Source organism: Xyrauchen texanus, chromosome 37, assembly GCF_025860055.1.
Source record: "Xyrauchen texanus isolate HMW12.3.18 chromosome 37, RBS_HiC_50CHRs, whole genome shotgun sequence".
Lineage (NCBI taxonomy): Eukaryota > Metazoa > Chordata > Actinopteri > Cypriniformes > Catostomidae > Xyrauchen > Xyrauchen texanus.
Window position 1 is genome coordinate 29,698,229 of NC_068312.1, and position 21,061 is coordinate 29,719,289.

The window sequence follows — 21,061 nt, forward strand, 5'->3', positions numbered from 1 at the left end:
CCTCCCTTTAAAAACATGGAGTAGAAAGTGGAATTGAATTCCTCGTATTAAAAGCTGGTGATTTATAGTGACATATCACCTCTCGTACGCCGACACACACACATTTCACCTCTTGCAGCATACAAAATATACCACTGTGACGGGTGTCTTACTGCAGAAAAAGGCAGATTCTGGCAGAGATGTGTTTGGTTGGGTGAAGGTAAAAGGGGAGTTTTCTGGCAGTTTCCATAGTGCTAATTTGTATGAGGCACCCATGTGACCTGTTCTCACCTTAAAAGTCTGCTATTTTATGGTTTGAACCTTCTCATATTTACAGACCGTAATAGCGGTAGAAATAATGCAGTGCCAGGATAGATCCAAAGCAAAGGTTTCAAAGAGAGGAAAGAAATTGTAGTTTTGCAGACAGATTTCCCTCAATAGTCACACTTTATCTTAAAAGCGGCCTGTTTTACTATATTTAGCAGGATGGTGGGGTGGTTGCTGGCAGCCATTCAAAGAAATCAAGCTCTAGTCCATGGTGTGGTTAAGTGCAGCTGTGACTCGCTGTTCCTGGCCAGGGTTGCAAGGTTGATAGAGTAAAAAAAAAAAATCCCCTTTGTCAAGACAGGACAGTCAGTGAGTGTTTTGATTGCCCCACGCTGAACTAACTTAAAGCTAGGATGTGTAACACACACTTGATCACACAAACACTGCATTGAACCTGAGCAAATCTTTCATGAGGTGTAGGATGTGCTCAGTACTTCAACTCTCATGGCCCTGAATGTGATATATGTGATAACAATTTAAAATCTGTTATCATTTACTAATCCTCATGTTCCAAAACTATCTTTACCTGTCAGAGGACTTTCTTTCCTCTGTGTTACAAAAAAGTAGCTGTTAGGCAGCAAATTTGTCTTAATCACAATTCACTTTCATTGCATTCTTTCCCCTATGCAATGCCATTGACTGAGACTTACATGCTCCGCTATATCAAATGTTTTTTTCTATAGCAGAAAGAAAATCATATAGGGTTTGGAACAGAATGAAGATGGGTAAATGATGACAGTGTTTTGATGAACTGTTCCTTTAAGTTTTATAGTTGTTTTATAGTTTAGTTGTTTTATACCTTTTTTTGCTAGTGTTAACAGTTCCTGTCTCTACACAAGACAAAATATAATTTCAATGGCCTTTATAGATGTGGAAAAAGTTGTAGAACATGGCAAGCATTGTGTTTGCACATCTCTGCAAACACTTTGTTGTTTGGCTCAGTCAGACCGTGTTCCAGTCAGATCTCTATCCACGAGTTAGTCTTCTTATCACACAGTCTGGCTCCAAAAACCAGCACACACAGACACAAACACATCATGTCCATCTCTGTGCATTCCACTTTAGTATAATGAGAGAGAGGATTAAATATATTTTGCTTTTACAGATTATGTTTGGGTTTTACAACAGAATATCTGACTTCTGTGGTTTAAAAATATGATTAGTCTTGAAGTGCACCTCTGTTATTTATCACTATTCAGCATTAGTAAGTTGCGAATTCTGTGGGATTGAGAATTAGAACTGTCAAAATGGCAAGCTATGTCTTTATGGCAGTACATGATCCTAATAAATGAACCCTATGTATTTGGGTAATTTACACAAAATCTCAAGCAGAAACGGCAGTGGTGCTTAATGTAACACACTGTTCTTTATCTAAAACAGCATTTTTGCAATTCTTGGAAATATTATACACTACATTTTATAACCTCATATTAACTGAGAGGCTACTTGGATTACCTTCTTTAAAAAAAGCTAATTGTTACATTGTGGGCCTTATAAGTGAACTACAAAAGGTGAACTTCTCACTTTTAAACATGATATTAACTTACATTTACATTTATGCATTTTGGCAGACGCTTGTATCCTAAGCGACTTACAGTGCAATTATTACAGGGACAATCCCCCCGGAGCAACCTGGAGTTAAGTGTCTTGCTCAAGGACACAATGGTGGTGGCCGTGGGTTTCGAACCAACGACCTTCTGATTAACAGCCCTGTGCTTTAGCCTCTACGCCACCACCACTCCTACATAGTAGTAGTGGTGACTTAAGACAACAGTTATTATTTATTGTAGTGACTACTGTGGTATGTTCTCTTTATATGATGTTTACATGTGTTTGTGCTTTATGTCTCTGTAGGCAGCCATCAATGGAGTGATACCACAAGAAAATGGGATCATACAAAGGTATTTGACATTATGTGTTGATTCTTATGAACCCATAATCATTGCTTCAGGGTTTCCCTACCCAAAATTATCACAGACTTGAAGGTTGTCAAGAGCCCATGTTCAGAAAGGGACTATATACAGCTAAACCCGTAAGATGACACATTACTCTGCTGCTAAATGAGATATTTACTGTTTTCATGCCCCTGTAAAATGAGACTAGCCTCCTCTCAAAAGGGCATTCGTCTTGAAGCTGTAATCAGGTCCAGCTGTGGCTTCTGCTGGTTCCCTGGATGTTAAGGAATCGATGGGAAAATGTCAGAGCAGCGTGTGTCCCGGCTCATAGTTTTTGGTTAGAGCTCTTATCATGTCTGCTCATTTGATTAGTCATAACAGATCACAACTCTTCCACTTTACCTCTGATGAACCTGTAAACAAACCAATGGATCCTGTGTTTTAGAAATATCGTAATGAAGAATTGTATTTATATTTTTTCAATTAATATTGTTAAGACCATATTAAATTATTTGATAGTGATTAGTTTTCATTTTCTGATGCAGCAAAAACAAATAAATGGTCAAATAATACATTTACTGTTACCCTCATTTGTGCAACACAAAATGAGATCAACAAATCTCTTTTTTTTTTTTTAAACAAAAGCAGATAACAGTTTCTCAATTTAAAGGTTAAAAGAACCCCAAAGTAGTCCATGCATCTCTTGCATAATTTGCCATGTCTTCTGAAAGCATAAGATCGTTTTTCAACCTAACACTTAAAGGGGTCATGAAATTATTTAATAATATTATTATCTTCCCTGAGGTCCATTGATAATGTCAGTGAAGTCATTTTGCATCAAAACTTTCATAGTTTATTAATAAATTATAATTTTCCACCCTGTCTCTGGCCCTCTCACTGAAACACTTAGCTTTGGCCTTGGAGTCGCCTATAAACTCATTGGGTTACATCGTTCAGGCCTTCAAATTCAGCACCAACAATCATCCATGCGATTATCTAATCAGCCAATCATGTGGCAGCAGAGCAGGGCATACAATTATTCAGATACGGGTCAGGAGGTTCAGTTAATGTTCACATCAACCATCAGAATGGGGAAAAAAATTTGATCTCAATGATTTGGACAATGGCATGATTGTTGGTGCCAGAAGGGCTAGTTTGAGTATTTCTGTAACTGCTTCACACACAACAGTCTCTAGACTTTACTCTGAATGGTGCAAAAAACAAAAAAACATCCAGTGAGCAGCAGATCTGTGAAGAAATTGTCGTTTTGATGAGAGAGGGCTACAGAGAATGGACAGACTGTTTCGAACTGACAAAGTCTACGGTAACTCAGATAACCGCTCTGTGCAATTGTGGTGAGAAGAATAGTATCTCAGAATGCTATTGGGAAATGCGGGTTGACGCTGATTTGGCAGCACGAGGGGACCTACACAATATTAGGCAGGTGATTTTAATGCTGTGGCTGATCGGTGTATACCTGGTACTTGTTCATAAAACATTACATCACTATTTTACCATATCCTAAAGTCATGGTACTTTTTTTGTCAATGTGAAGGAAAGAAAAAAATACAAGAATGGGGGGGGGGGGATTAAAGTGTGTTGCAGGAAATAATTGCGGTGAATTGGCAATGCAGAGTGGGCTGTCATCTCGTTTCCCTCTGGCAGTCTGCACCCCAGCAATTACTTCCTTTATACTGTTTCAACAAGAGTGTCACAGGAATTCAAACGATCATGTTTACTACAGGGGTTTTCATAGCGGTGGTTTGAAAACCTTTTTAATGGAGGGAACAACCTACAAAGAGATTTATATTGGACTCAGCAGCACAGATATTGCCAACTGTGGGCTCTTAAAAATTCTGTTTAAAGGGATAGTTCACCCAAAAATGAAAATTGTGTCATCATTTAATCACCTTCATGTTCTTCCAAATGAGTATGACTTTCTTTCTGGGGAGATGCAGCTGAATGTTAACTTCAGTCATCATTCGCTTTTATTGCATCTTTTTCCATACAATGAAAGCGAATGTTGACTGCAACTGATCATTCTGCGTTACATGTTTCAACTTCTCCTTTTGTGTTACATGGGTTTGGAATGACATGAGGATGAGTAAATTATGAATGAATTTCCTGTGTTTATGACCACACCACTGTTTCGTCAATGGAATTTCTTCTTTTTTCCTGTGTCTTTTTGTTTTCTTTAGTTTGGTCTGCTTTGGATCCCTGTGAACTCATTCATTCTGAGTATTTAGGCAGAATGTAAAGCTTTCCAGCATTCCATCAACCAATTAAATTCTGCCAGCTACACCAAATTGCATTTAGGGTAAGAAAAGTAGTTGACAGCTTTCATTGTTGTGCGCACTGGGTTGTGGATGTATATAGAGGGGCCAACCACCTTGGCACTGCGTTGGGCTCAAAACCGTTGACACTCTCAATTGAAAATGAAACAAACTGTTTTTGTTGTGTGTTTGTCTGGCTTGGAGAGTTTGTAAAGTGTTACAGTACTCATTTAGCTGTATAGAGCTTTTCTTTTGTTGCCCTGGCCTGAAAGAGAGAGAAATTGGACATAAATACTCAAGCACACACAACAACAACCAGAAAAAAAAAATCTGACTCAATAACAGGAATTGAAACTTTTGGCAACAAAAGGCATTTGTGAGCATTCATTGTGTCCACCGTCCATTTCTCCTTCCTCAACGGTCAGTGCTCATGAATGCCACTGAGTCTTAAGAATAAATATATTCAGACTGTGTGCTCTGTGTGACAGTTTATTTGGAGGGTGTGTGAATGTAAGGGCTTGGACATGAGGACATGTTTTTCTCAAAAGCACGTAATTATGAATGGAGCCTGGCATGGCGACTTCCAGCCTGTGCATTTTCTGGGTGGCTGGCACCATACTACAGTCTGTAGGATGGCACTGTTCTCTCAAGTGCCTCCATTGAGTCGCCCGTCGCCAGCTGGATCTCTGCTCGGTGGGACCCGGAGGCCCGTGTTCTGCTGCCAAGTCAAGCGTGTGTGTAGACTGCCATCTAGATGCACACAGTGGAATAACTTTTGACTGAATACCAAATGAGAGAAGGGAGAAAAAAAGAAGGATCTTTAGCGGTTGAAGATTGTGTACAGAACACAAGATTGTTTAAAAAGAGGTTGAAGATGCCGCAGGCTGTGGAACTGCACTTTTCCTGCTCTGCCCTTGAAAGATGTGTAGTAACCGTTGCCCTATATCACAGCAGAAGAAAGAATGACTAGATTTTTGAATAATCTTAATGTTGTGTCACAAGTGTGAAGGGATTTTAAAAAAAGGATATTTCACCATAAAAAAAATATTTTTCACCGTTTTGTTGTTCAAAACCCACAATAGTTTCTTCTGTCAAACAAAAAGAGAATTGTTTCCATTAAATGAAAGTAAATGGTGACTAAGGATGTCAGCCCTTAACATGCTGCCTGTATAGCTCCTTTTATGTTCAACAGAAGAAACTCATATGCTCATGTGCTTGATGAGTACTGGAATAAATAATGACAGAAATTACAGTTTTGGGTGAACTATCCCTTGAAGGTGGGGTGAAGACCATTTTAACTAAATAAATGACACACCATGTGGAGTTTCTCTCTGAAATCATCGTATGGGAAGCCTCACCAAATTTAAATGACATTTCATTTCTGACGCAAATCCCCTGATTTGAAATTCGTTAAAGTGTCTCTGCTTTATCATCTGAAACTGCAGTGGTTTGAAGGGTTAGCAGATGTTGCTTGTTTTCTTCTGAATCAGCATTTCATGTGTTTGTCTTTTATTTTAGGAAGAATAACTTTCCTGATCAGTTTCTTTAAGCACAGATCATTAAAGGGGAAGTGTGTAATTTCTGCAGCACTATGGGCTGCTTTCAAACACTCATCCTTTCTCAGACACGTCTTCCATTGGGTGAACAAACAGATAGTACCACCCTGAAATTACATAAATGTTTTGATAGTACCACAGTTTTGGCAAATTAACCTATGAATGGCTTATAGTTGTTGGAGTTAGGATTGGAGTATTGTAATATCGGAAACTCTTAATCACCTTTAATGAAAGATTTAACTGTATAAGCCACCATTTAAAAAAAACTACAAATTTGTGCTTAATGAGTCATCAAGCAGGCTGCACAAATTTTATGTAATATATGCTTAACTGAACTCTTTCGATTTGTGTCTATTCTGTATTACTTAGTTTGGATTAAAGGTTGTAGTGTGCTTGTAGAGCACTTTTGATTCTCTAATCCAAAAGTAGAACTTTGCTCTTCCGAGCTACCTTTTGTAGTTTTTCCTCTTGTAAGGTGTATGTCCATACATCTTTTCCCTCATTGATGTCTCTCTCTGTAATGTAAGGATATCTTGTAATCAAGGAATGTCTTGGTGGCCTGCAGTTTGAGTTGATTTCCTGCATGTAAATTTTACATTATACATTACAATGAAATCTTCTGAAGAGACATTCACTGTTTTATTTTAATTGAATTTAATTATTTCTTTTCAATCATTTCTATTTTTTTTTACTTTATACATTTGTAGTAATTTAAACAAATTATATGGTTGTTTCCTCCGATAGATGTTATTTAGTTTGGAGCAGTGACTTTTTTTTTTCTTCAGACATTTCGTTTATTTGTCCAGTGTTTGGGTTTTCCATTTTGTGCCTAACGAGTTTTTGAATGCCCCCAGAGCTTAACGTCTTTAACCTTTTGGTATTGTAATAAGGTGGTATAAAGTCAGACATTGTGTGCTCTGCCTGGCCCCCCGCTTCTGCTCTTACAGCGATATGTGCTGACCCTGGAGAAGAGAGGAGCCTTTGTCCCGCCTTTGCTCAGAGAAAAGACATTATTTACTGCCACAGGGGAACACGGGGGCATGGGGGAATTCAGCCATCAGCCGCTGAGAGAGAGAGAGGGGGACAGAGAGAGAGCAAGTGCCAGAAAAAGCTGTTTTGTGTCCTCTGCCTTAGCAGGGCAAAAAAAGGGGTGATTTTCTTTGGGACAGACAATCAAGCGTCTGTTTTGACCTAGCCCATATTATTATGCCAGAAATTGCTGTTTACATTGACTCTGATACTGTTTGGATTGCAGCAATGCCTGAATTATGGATAGCACAGAGTTGTGTAGAGGACCAAATATTTTTTTTCCTTCCTTTATCTTTTTCTCCTTCCCCCTACTTTTCTTTAAAATCGTTACTGAAGTTTGGATGTTAGCTTCCATTTATAATAGTCAGATAAACATGCCTCTCATTACACATCTTTTACAACCTAATGTAATCAGCTATTATATGCTTAGACATTTATGACCATACTCATCAAAATCTTTGCACATGCAAATAGAGAAGAGTCAAACCCAAAATTTGAATTAGCTTATAGAATAAATACAGAGATAAATCTGCCCTATGAAGTGACCAGTATTGAAGGGTTTATCCAAGTTGATGTTATATTATTATGAAGGTAAAGTTCCATTTACCTTCATAATAATATATTATGGTTAGACAGTTAGATTTGATATTTACTACTGAAAGTGATTCAGACTGATGAGAGTAATTTGGACTGATTCAATAAAAGGACTTGCTCATTAGAGTCAGTCATGTGTGAAATAGACTACACTGGTCATGCTGTGTATTTACAGTTGAAGTCAGAAGTTTACATACAACTATGCCAAATAAATTTAAACTCCGTTTTTCATATTTCCTGACATTTAATCGTAGAAAACATTCCCTGTCTTAGGTCAGTTAGGATCACTACATCATTTTAAGAATGTGAAATATCAGAATAATAGTAGAGAGAATTATTTATTTCAGCTTTCCTTTCTTCACCTTCCCAGTGGATATAAAGTTTACATACACTTTGTTAGTATTTGGTATCATTGCCTTTAAATTGTTAACTTGGGTCAAACGTTTTGGGTAGCCTTCCACAAGCTTCTCACAATAAGTTGCTGGAATTTTGGCCCATTCCTCCAGACAGAACTGGTGTAACTGAGGCAGGTTTGTAGGCCTCCTTGCTTGCACACACTTTTTCAGATCTGCCCACATATTAATATCAGATTAAGGTCAGGTCTTTGTGATGGCCATTTCAATACCTTGACTTTATTTTCCTTAAGCAATTTTGCCTCAACTTTGGAGGTATGCTTTGGGTCATTGTCTATTTGGAATACCCATTTGCGACCAAGCTTTAACTTCTTGGCTGAAGTCTTGAGATGTTGCTTCAATATATCAACATAATTTTCCTTCCCCATGATGCCATCTGTTTTGTGAAGTGCACCAGTCCCTCCTGCAGCAAAGCACCCCACAACATAATGGCGCTACCCCCTTTCTTCACGTTTGGGAATCGGGATGGTGTTCTTCATCTTGTAAGCCTCACCATTTTTCCTCGAAACATAACATTGGTCATTATGGCCAAACAGTTACATTTTTGTTTCATCAGACCAGAGGACATTTCTCCAAAAAGTAAGATCTTTGTCCCCATGTGCACTTGCAAACTGTAGTCTGGCTTTTTTGTGGTGGGTTTGGAGCAGTGGCCTTCCTTACTGAGCAGCCTTTCAGGTTATATCGATATAGGATTCGTTTTACTGTAGATAAAGCAACTTGTTTACCTGTTTCCTCAAGCATTTTTTCAAGGTCCATTGCTGTTGTTCTGGGATTGATTTGCACTTCATCTGGCATTGATTTTCATCTCTAGGAGACAGAATGCGTCTTCTTCCTGAGCAGTATGATGGCTGCGTGGTCGCATGGCGTTTATACTTGCGTACCATTGTTTGTACAGATGCACATGGTACCTTCAGACATTTGCAAATTGCTCCCAAGGTTGAACCAGACTTGTGGAGGTCCACAATTTTTTTTTATGTCTTGGGTGATTTCTTTTGATTTTCCCACGATGTCAGGCAAAGGGGCACGGAGTTTGAAGGTAGGCCTTAAAATACATCCACAGGTACACCTCCAGTTCAGTACACCTCCTATCACAAGCTAATTGTCTAAAGGTTTGACATCATTGGAATTTTCCAAGCGGCTTAAATGCACAGTTAACTTGGTGTTTGTAAACTTCTAACCCACTGGAATTATGAAATAGTCAATTAAAATGGAAACAATCTGTCTGTAAACAATTGTTGGAAAAAATAGTCATGTCATGCACAAAGTAGATGTCCTAAACGACTTTCCAAATCTGTAGTTTGCAAATATGAAATCTGTGGAGTGGTTAAAAAATATGTTTAAATGACTTAACCTAAGTGTATGCAAACTTCTGACTTCAACTGTTAAATTAAATTAACATTTGACACCCAAAGTAGTGGCCTTTATTGTAATAAACAACCACCAGGGGAAAACATATTCAGTGCATTAAAATCAAATTTATTTTTATACATCATGAACTGAAACAGTAACAAATAATCACAAAGTAAAATAATTATAATATGCATAGCCGTGTTCACATTAAAAAAAAATAGTTTTATTGACTTCAACCTAAATGAATGTAATCTTCTGACTTCAACTCTATGTGTGCATCCAGACAATGTTGTCTTTGTTTTATTTAAATAAAACCAGACTTTTATCACATTCACATTCAATAGTAAACTTCAACTGCAGAAAACCAAATTTCTGGTACTGTAGAGTTAGCAGAGGTGAATAGCAGTGCTGTAAACACTTGATTTGATTTGCTCTGTTTCCAAAATGTTCTATCATTTCAGTGACCCAGTATGTAAAACTTGCTTTATTGAAAATCTAAACCTCAAACATTAGTTATAATGATAAGACACTCATCCTTACTGTATATGAGGTGTATACTCATACAGTTATTTTAAAGTCCATTGGTTGAGGCTATCCAAGTTAATCCTAATTTTCTTCCATTTGTTTTCTGTCCTCTGCAGTAATTTGTCCAGTGAAGCATCTCAAACTGGCCCCTACAGGCCACACAGTGAAACGGAAGTCACAGCACCAATGCCTTCAGCCCCGCTTTCCTCAGCATCATCATCTTCCTCACCCCCGTCCTCCTCCAGCCCTGCCTTATGCCCCATCCTGCCCTCTCGACACATCGTGGAACGGCAGCCGCGGATGCTCAACTTCCACGTTGAGTACAGGCAGCGCTCTGTTGAGGTGGTGTTGGAGGACGGCAGCACTGTCGGTGAGCACACTTTTAAAGATACATTAAAGGAATATTCCATCCTCCATACAAGTTAAGCTCAATCAACAGCATTTGTGGCAACATGTTCACTACCACAAAAATGTATTTAGTCTCGTCCCTTCTTTTCTTAATTTTGGTGTTAATCAATATTATGCCACAAATGTCGATTGAGCTTACCATAACTTGTATTGAACCTGGAATGTTTCTTTAACTATATAAGCACTCTTTTATGATGAATTGCTTGTGATGTTCCTAATTTGTAAGTCGCTTTGAATAAAAACATCTGCTGAATGATCAATGTAATTGCATATAAACAATATGAACAATTATTCATGCAATCTTTTGGTATGAGACAGGAAGAACAGTCAGTGCCAGAGAGGAGACGACACTGGCAAAATTACACTTATTTTATCTAATAGAAATGTAATGGGAGCTCATGCTCGGCTCACTACCACAATGCTACAATGTCTAAAGAGCCACCAACAAGTATCTATAATATTCTGGTCCCTAGATATACCTTGGGTCCCTCTTTTAATTCAAGGCTATGTTATTTTTTTTTTTGTGGCCCATTTAATCATTAAATCATAACCATTTTGCTTCGAAAAGTAATAACACTTTCTGTAGCACAGATGATGCAGGAGTTATAGTATATGCCGTTTTTAGAAGTTAAATGTGAGTTTCAGCATCAGAAACATCTACACATCACCAGCATCAGAGTGACACACCCCCTCTGCAGACAGAAGTATATTCTACATGCTGCTCTTGAAGAAGCAAGACATGTGATTCACACAGTTGTTTCTTAGAAGCACACTTCCCTCTGAGCAGTAGATAATCTTGTAGGATGGACCGTACAACTGTTACCCACAATGCTGACTCACTTCTCAAATCTTTTTAGGCTTTTTTCAAAATGTTCATTTGCTATAAAAAACATTTATTTATTTTATTTTTTTTTATATTAAATTATTGGAGGCATAGATCATATCTATCTTCAAACCCCCCCCAAAAGGGATAAATGCTAGATGTAGATATAAGTTTTGATTCTTGGTATGACAAGCCACAGAACCACATGCTGTGTCTGCGACTGTATTTCTGTGAATGAAAGTTGAATTGTATGTCACATAGAAGTCAACAGGAAGAGCTCTGTGGACTCTGCTGCAGGGGTGTAGCACTCTCTCAGTAAAGACAGTAAATACACTAAAAAAGTACACCTTTAATTTCGAGTTGTAAGTTATGACATAAATACAGTATACACAGAAAAATCTGCACAACTCAAAATGCAAGCTTAATTAGTATAAACTCACTCTCGGTAAGCCACACAAAATCAGTAAAAAATGTTTAACTTTTTTTAAGGTTTAACGCTGCTGTAACTTTTTCCTTTTTTAATGGTCCAGCCAAGTCTGCATATTGGTTAATTTGTGCAGTGTGTTAATCTTAAAAATTCAGATGTCAGAGATTTTAGAAGTTTTGATGTTTGACTGTATTTTGTGTTAAAATATTTGTACAAATGTATTGCTTTTAAGGTTTGGTTTTCAATTACAGGTAGTTTATTATCTTCTTGATAGAAATGTGAAAATATGTTTTTAAAATGTGTACTTATTTAAGTGCTACAGAGGCTGGATTAGCTTGTCAATTGTAATAACAAAGAAACATTAATTATCATTGCTATACATTTTATGTATGTCTGTACATTATATCCACAGAAAAATCGTACAAAAATATTTAAAAGTGTAAAAAGTGGAGAAGCGCTTGGTGTGAAAAGATGGCCTCTTTATAAAGGTTTTTGTAGGTTGTTTTTCCCTGGGACGTATTACTAGTACACATATTCCAACATGCAAAAAAGGTTCGATGGAAGAAGTTATTGTTTTTATAATGTGGCATTTGCAAACTAAATAAATTGCTAACTTTGTTTCTTAGCTGGCTATGATTGAGTACCACTGTGTGAAATAAGCTGGCTATGATTGAGTACCACTGTGTGACATAAACGTAAACACAGCGAATCAAAACTAGATATATCCTGCCCTCTTGTGGTCATGCATAGAACCGCCGATAGCCTTTAATCTCTCTCTCTCTCTCTCTCTCTCTCTCTCTCTCTCTGCAGGTGAAATTAAACAGGTTTTAGAGACTGAGCTACAGGTGCCTGTGTCTAAAATGCAGTTAAAAGGCTGGAAGTGTGGAGATGTGTCTGACAGTGTAAGTAGTGCAGAAATCCTTTGTTTAAACTTCAGGAGCCCTTATCAGGTCCAGGTGTTCAGAATAATTCTTTTCACAACCTTAGTGAAGTATGAAAATGAATGGTTATCAATAGTGATTAATTATAGTGGTTACTATACTTCATTTTAGTTACATAATTCAACAGTACTTTAGTTAACACAAACTAACAATGATCAATATTTTTACTCTACTTATTATCTTGGCTAATGTTAATTTCAACATTTGCATTTTTCAAATTAAAGAGCTGTATACGTGAGCAAATTAATGCATTATGAACTAGCGGTGTACAATTGTATTTTCATAAATTCTCATCAATCAAGTAGTTTCATAAATACTGTGAAATATTGTTCATTGTTAGTTCATGATACCTCATGCATTTACTAATAGCTTTTGTTTGTTAGAATGCTTTCCTAATATTTTTCTAATAACTTTACAAATATTTGACATTTCATCTGATTTCCCTGGTTCTCGCTCCCTCAGACGGTTCTTAGGAGTTTACACCTACCCAAGAACAACAGCCTGTTTGTGCTCACCCCTGATATTGTGGCTTCAGCCAGCACCAGCCAGAGCAGGTACATCTGTGTGCAATTACACGAACAGGCCACATGAGTTCAGTATGCTATCATTTTGCTCCACTACAAGGCATAATTTTCACTGTCTCACAGTCAGTGTTTGTTACAGGATGCAGACCAACCTTTTGAAGGCTCCTATTTCGGTTTCTTTGACACTCTCACACACACACACACACACACACACACACACACACACACACACACACACACACATACATATATATATATATATATATATATATATATATATATATATAGGCATCAGCTATTTTTTAACTGCCAGTGTTCTCACTACCACAAAATCCCAATTAGATGAGCTGGATGATCTCGCAATCACAGGGTTCAGAAGATACTGACTCACCACTAGGTGGCGTCCACTTTTTGTCTCGATATCTGTGCCTCCAGCATTGCATAAACAGTTGGATTGTAATGCAAGTGTTTATTTATTTGCTTATTAATGTTCATAAAGTTGATCCTACCAGCAATTTAGGAAGTGGATCCAAAAGTCCACATTGATTGATACAAAATCTAGTTTAAATCAGAAAAAAATAAAAACATTTGAAATATGTAAAACAAAGAACATTTGTAAAATGAAAGATTCTGCAATATCTAGGTTACTTTTTATATGTAAGCAAATTTGTGTCCAATTAAACTTTTCACTCTAATTGTTATGTTGATAATACATTTTATAATGTAAAAAATGTGTATTAAATAGCAAAATAGAGGCATTGTACTACTGATATCTCTTGGATCATACTGTACTGTATAATAATAAAAACATTGCATAGCCGTTATGTTCCAAAATACTAGATTTCCTGTGAGGTGATATACACTATATTGTATCACAATAGCAAGAAAAAAGCATAGCTGATCTTCACCCAAGTAGTTAGGGACAGTGTGATTTAAAAGTTATAAATTAAAGTAACTTCAATTAGAAAGGGCTGCATGTGTGTAATTTTGATGGGTATGTGTTTGTGTGTGTAATTATGTGTTGATTAGCACTGCTGTAAGCTCCGTCGGGATGTGGTGGTGATGATGATGCTGCGGAAATGGCTGGCTTTAAACTGACATCTCTGTCATCTTGTGTGGACACTGTACTCTAGTGTGTGAAAACATTCGAGAGAAGGACTTAATGGGCTGTAAACTAACATTGTGTTAACAGTACCCTCCAAAACATGTCAACACTTTATATTTACCGTTTATTTCTCCTGTTATTTGGCACCTTGTCAGATGCCTGCATTTAATTTGGTCCAGTTGCATTTCACATTGTACTTTGAACGTCAGATTTTGTCTTTTTGTTTCTCTTTCTTTGTGGAGATTGCACCAAAAATGCACATTACTGTGACATAACATGTAAACATTGAGGGTAGGGTAGAGCTTCATCTAATTTGATTATTTTCTGTGTTTTATTTGAAATTTGGAGTAAAGATAAAATTATTAATAACAAATAAATAAGTCTGGCATTAGTGCAAAAACCGCTGCTTCACATTATATAACCTGAATTAAAAACAACAGACTTGACTCTGAATAAATCTGATTGGATGAGCTACATTCCAAGCCATTGTAAATATGCCGATATATGCACACCCGTGAATGCACATCAGTTAATATTATAAATGTATTTTCAAATTAACTATATTGATATTATTCTATAGTTGCAATGCTACATATATCCTGTGAAAGATGGGGTTGGCTTGATTATGCTCAGAATCATGTAAATGCATTACATATATGTGTTTATGTACACATATGTTTGGACAATCAAAATCCATTTTTCTTAGTTTCAGTATTGGCGTTATTACTGAATCTTGCCTGTGTAGAGCAGTAGTGTGTACCACATTCATAGTGATTTGTCCTGATTTCAGATCTTAAAGTGATTCTGACAGCTGCTCTGATTTTTTTTTTTCCTTATCGGGCAGGTGAAGTACCACCTAGTCATCTCTCTCTCTAAATGGCACAATATCTAATATCCAGCACCTACTAGAGCTCGTCATAGGTGGCAGGCTCTAATTATCTCCCGGAAACTATTTTTGAGAAGTCAAAGTAGAGGAGAGAAAGAGAGGGCCGGTGTTAGTTAGGTGTGACCCAATTGTTGCCTGTGATTGTCCTCTCCTGGTGCAGTGAGAAGAGGGCTTCCAGGAGGGTGAGCAGACAAGCTGTTAGCTACCTTTATAAATAACTGTGAGCAGATTTTGTCCTATTGTACTGGTGTTCTCACAGGGCCAGTTTTGCTTACAGATGATGCTGTTGTCCCATCTGCTTTTTGTAAAGGCTTCTATAAATACATTTTAAACCTGGAGAGAATACAGTTGGTCTATCAGTGTTTATGGGTAATTATAAAGCAAATTAACAGAAGGAAATTTTGGTAACATTTGACAATAATTGTCGATTTGTTAATATCAGTAAATCCATTAATTATCATGAACTAACTATGAACAATAATTGTTACTAATGATTCAATTGTACGTATATGTTAAAATTAACAAGATTAATATTTGCTGTAAAAGTATTGTACAGTTTTAGTTCACGTTAGCTCATTTTGTTAACTACTGTTAAAAAATATAACCTTATTGGAGTGTAACCAACATTACTGCATGACTAAAATGCTATTTTAAAACAAATTGCTCTAGTTCTAAGATCTGCTTGAATGTGCCATGTTCTAAGCATTTGTCAAATAGCCAATGTACATACATTAGTGACCACACAGCTATTTAATTTGATATTAATCCTGTAAGTGCAGCCCAAAAGTCTGAGATCGCTTGTGAAAATGCTTCAATATTGCATTTTTTCTAATACAGTTCACCCCCATTTTAAATCACATTATCAGCATAACAATTTGAGTGAAAATTACATTCAAAAGTTAGAAATTTTGCAAAACAATGTCGTATGTCCACTTTTTCCCTTAGTGACAGCACGCACCCAAGCTGGCATGGACTCCACAACATTTGCAAAAGCTGATGTTCTGTGTTATTTCTGCATGATTTGAGAATATTCAATAGAGCATTGACCATTTTTGCACAAAAGGTTCCAGATTTTCAGTCACAATCTGTTTACATACTTTTAGACCATCTGTATTTAAGATTGACTCTCTCCGCTTGTATTTTAGTTTAAATTAAAAGTCTGGTGTGGAGTCTCCCCGTGGCCCGGACGAAGGCAGTGAACAATGGGACAATACTCAACAAATAAAAGCCACTGTAGGCAATTACTGCAAAGCATACCTCAGCAGACCATATCCAAACATATTAATCAAACCCGTCCTCACACTGCGCTGCTGCCTGCCTCATTTTCTTCTCTCTGTTTTCAATGCAAATATGACACAGTCTTTGGAGCTTTCAAGACAGACTCGCCATCCAAGGTAGTTACAGAAATCCAGTGATGAGCCAAGCTCATCTCTCTATATCTCTCGTGGAGGTATCCAAACCACTAATCTCCAGCATAAATAATGGAACTTTATGAATAATTTAAAACGAATAATCTATTTCTGTTGCTTCCAGGAGATGTGTGTGTGTAAGGTTATTTTAATTTGAACTTCTGCTATTTCAAATACAAATGAGCAAATAAGTCGGTGCGCGTTCTGTATTTCTCATTTTCGGCATCTGATCTCCAGTGGGACTCGGGGGCCCAAGGAATCGGCTGGTTTTGTAAGGTTTAGAAAGGAAAAACAGTTTAAACTTATAGCAATTAGTGCTTAAACTTGTCAGCTCAAAACAGGCAATGCAACAAAAAAGAAAAGCACTTTGAAAAAGCAGCATATGAGGAAAATAAAATTAAGAGGTAAGAGTGGAATAATTTTTTTCTGTGTTGTGGTGGTAGTGATAGAAGTCTACTTAAAATTTGTATTAAAGGGCAGTATCCTCCCCATTTTTCTAACAATATATATTTTATGCCATGGTGTGTATACTTTGGCATAAATTAGATTATTAAAATATATGTCCGATATCACCAATTCATTATAGGGGCATTTTTTAGCCACCACATTTTCAATTTCAAGGTAGTTTTTGTCACATTCTGTGGCATCTTTGCTCTGAACCCAATTCACATGCATAGTTTTGGAATTTTTTGTGTGTGAATGAGATTACATCCAGAGATTGGTACCATGTGTTTGAGATTACATGCCTGCATTTTCGAGGAACGAGGCGTAAGGACTTTAAAAAAAGTCTCATTCTTTGCAAGGTTCTGAGTCTGCAGACTTATCCCTGAATGAAACCAATCTGCTCGTCATTTACACAGTGGATTATTTTCTGTCTATAACAGCCAGTGACTTTCTGTTTCCGGTACCTCCTGTGGTGTGGAAAAGCATTTAGGTTGAGTTTAGGGGGTCATCTCCAGGTGCTTTTGGGACCACAAAGGGCTGAACCCGGTTAAGCTCCTGCAGATGAATCTTATGCGCTAGATCTGCAAAATGTTCAGAGACTAGGCCTTCTCAACTCAAGAAAAGTTAAACTCTCTGAAGAAAATAACTTTTCAGTTCTCTTTTAACTTGGCTCACATCTTAATTTAAACTGATTCTTTTTAGATTATATTTAATATTCATTACATTTTGTGTATTTTAGTTATATTTGTTAATGAAAGTATGAGGTATAATATTTACAATGGATTCCATATTTTCCAAAACAAAAAATGATTACTGAGAAAGGACATGATCTGGTTTAACTAGACTATTTTTGAAATTCAAACAGTTATCTTTTGGGTTGTATAGTTATAATTTTCTAATTTCTTCTTTGCATACAATTTAGAATTTTGCTTGAAAGAAAATCTCAGCAAATGTTGTGAACAGTACTTACTGAACTATATATTTATTTAGCAAACATAATAAGCAAAACATTTTACACATTCATTGAAAAAGGCTTAGATGTTTGATTTTAAGATTCTAAAACAGAGATATCAAAAGAAGAACATATTTAATCTTTAAATACAAATGTTTCCCATCCTTAACTGTAGTCATTCACATTAGTCAATCTAAATCAGACATGGGCAACATGCGGGCCGGATCAGGCCCTCCACATAGTTTAATGTGGCCCGCGGCTCATTTATCGTAAAAGTGTCTTTTTATTTTTCATTTGATATTTCAGTTAACTTGCCTTGGGACCTAACACATCTCCACAAGCGTTTAACATGCTCAGGGTTGCTAGATAAGAGACGCTACACCCCCTGTTTGAGAATTATACTTGCGCAAATTGGAAATATTCTGCCTAATGTTATACTTATTTTGTGCAATCTGGCAACCATGCAAGCGAGTACACACTTTCTAGCTCTTGCTTTCCCCTTTGAACAAATAAGCGATTTTGTTGTGCAATATTCTGCTCAAGAAAAAGTGTTATACAGACACTCTGTGTCCATTCTTGAGGCTGCTTGTGATGTTTGGTGATACTTTGCAGGTAAACCTTCTCAGCGATTAAATTAAATATAAAAGTAGATCTCGGCATCATTGACATGTGAGCAAAAGCAAGCTAGAGACTAATATGTATATGCATTTTTTATTTGAGCAATTTAGAAATGTTGAAGTCCCTTCGCACCTGTATATTAATCTAACTCTTGCAGTAATTATTTATCATAGTCATGCAGCCAGTGTTATTCAGTTGAGTGCTGAAAGTCAAACCATCGAGGAGACCCGCATCATGATCCTTTTAGCATGTAAACGGGTAATGTAAAAAATAAGTAAACTCGCCCGCTTTGCGACAAACATTAAAAGTTCTATACATTTAAATTTTTTTATTTATTTAAACAGACCCCTGATGTAGAGATTGTTACATTTAATAATTAATTAACAGGGAAGTAGAGATGGTAAAATAAATTTATAAGCTCAGCCTTATTTAGTTTTTTAATGCCTGATGTAAAAGTATCTACCTTTTGTAGAGCAATACAATACTTTAGGCAATTGCAGAATAGTCTCACTAGTCACAGGGCTTAAAAGATACAAAAACCAAATCAATGCTTAACATTGTATCTCAAAAGGAATAAAATGTGGCCCCATATGCACTACTTAAAGCCCGATGTGGCCCCTTTACCAAAATAGTTGCCCACCCCTGATCTAAATGAATTGTATCAAAATGCTAAATGTCTCTAAATGTTCACTTTTGGTGACAGTCTTGAACCGAATGAAACCCCTCCTTTATAAACTGTATTCATGACTCTGTCGTAGCTGTGTTTTCCACTCGCCACAGCATCACATATGCATCCTCCTCTCTTAGACCACCGCTTCAATCTTCATCGCTAGCTACAACAAACATTACATTTACATATTGATTTCGCAGTTTTAGTCAGTGTAAATAAGCTGCCATTACAGTAAATTTGGCCCTCTGTTAACATAAGCTTGTCCAAAGCTCCTGAGATTAAAGCGCCGGTTGCATAATTAATGTGCGCGTTACATATTAATTCCCCACACTCCTCTTCCTGGCTGCTTTCGTTCGAACCCTGATTAGCCGACAGGCTCGTCTCTAAGCTGTTGATTCATATTCACGAACACAGACTGAGCGTTTGCTCAAAGCGCTACTTAACCCCCATCGTTTGTCATCAGATGAGGCCTTCCCTCCTCTAAACCCATCAGCATGGCTCCCATGAACCTCAAACCCTGTTCTTGTGTCAGTGCTCCTAGGATGACAGTTGAGCATTTCAGCACAACAAGCCCCCTTGTCCTTTTGTGGGACGTTTACACTACTTATCCCTAATCGATAAGAGTTCCTCCGGATGTTGGTCTACCTATTATTATGAGGACTTTCCATAGACATAATGATTTTTATACTGTACAAACTATAGATTCTATCCCCTAAACCTAACAAAAAAACTAAAGTTTCAATAAAATATTGTTTAATATGTTTTTTAAGCTATTTCAATTATGGGGACACTAGAAATGTCCTCATAAACCACGATTATAGCATAATACCCTTATAATTACCAGTTTGTAACCTAAAAAATTGTCCTCGTAAACCACATAAACATGCCCACAACAAAGACAAAGATCCCCCATTTAGCCTTAACAGACTGTAGGGGCAAGTGCTGTTAGCGAGCCACGAGGGGGTGGGTGGCCAGCACCACGCCCGACCGCCTTTTGTCTCCCCAGTGGCAATGTTTACACACCGCACCAGGTACTCATTTTAGGCTGAGTCGACCTAAGGGAGGCCCGGGACAGGTTCAGATAATCGTCACTGGTGTTGGCTATGAACGGGAATCGAACTCAGGTCGCCAGGTTCATAGCGCAGTGCGCTAACCACTACACTACCGCTCCCCATAATTACCAGTTTGTAACCTAAAAAATTGTCCTCGTAAACCACACACGCACGCACGCACGCACGCACGCACGTATGAATTAACTATACATTATCTATTTTTATTTCATGGCTCTCTGGAATACTCTATTCTGATTGGTCAATGGTGCCATCAGTGGTCTGATATTCCTCAGTAACAACCGCACATCCACGTATCAGACCGCTCAAAAATGATGTAATCACCACACTTCACCCAGATTTTTTTACTTAATAGCAAATAAACAAAACACAGATATGACCAATATCTTTTATTATACCAAATAACCATTTTTGTTTAAAAACTGAACATTCTGGCTTTGTGAAACATACTGCAAACAAATTACATTACATTATTTTAATGAATGGAATATATATTTTCCAGATCAATTAGAGGAAAAAATTATTGAATCACTCAATTTTGAGGAAAAATATATGGAATCGCCTTGTAACTTATAAAACAAATACCGGCACAAGTCTAAAAATGCAAATTAGTCTGTAATGTGTGTGCTTAAAGACATTATTGAGCAGTTGAACTTGGCTAATTGAAAGAAAACATGGCCCCAATAAGAGAGTTGTCATTTGAAACAATGGAAAGGATTACAAAACTCCTTCAAGAAGGAAATCCAACATGGAGTGTGGCAAAAAAAACGTTGGTTGTTTCCTGCCAACAGTGTCTAAAATTTGGTGCAAGTATAAACAAAAAGGGAAAGTCATAAAAGGAAA

General features: G+C 37.1%; 1 protein-coding gene across 2 annotated transcripts in view; it reads left to right on the forward strand.

The window, feature by feature from the left end:
• LOC127631045 (FAS-associated factor 1-like) overlaps positions 1-21,061 on the forward strand; it is a 104,175-nt gene that overhangs the window by 6,283 nt on the left and 76,831 nt on the right. For both annotated transcript variants that reach the window (XM_052108998.1, XM_052108999.1), the window contains exons 3-6: positions 2,161-2,207; positions 10,058-10,311; positions 12,410-12,501; positions 13,003-13,094. In XM_052108998.1, coding sequence (XP_051964958.1) covers positions 2,161-2,207; positions 10,058-10,311; positions 12,410-12,501; positions 13,003-13,094 — 485 coding nt within the window. The remainder of the gene's footprint in view (positions 1-2,160; positions 2,208-10,057; positions 10,312-12,409; positions 12,502-13,002; positions 13,095-21,061) is intronic.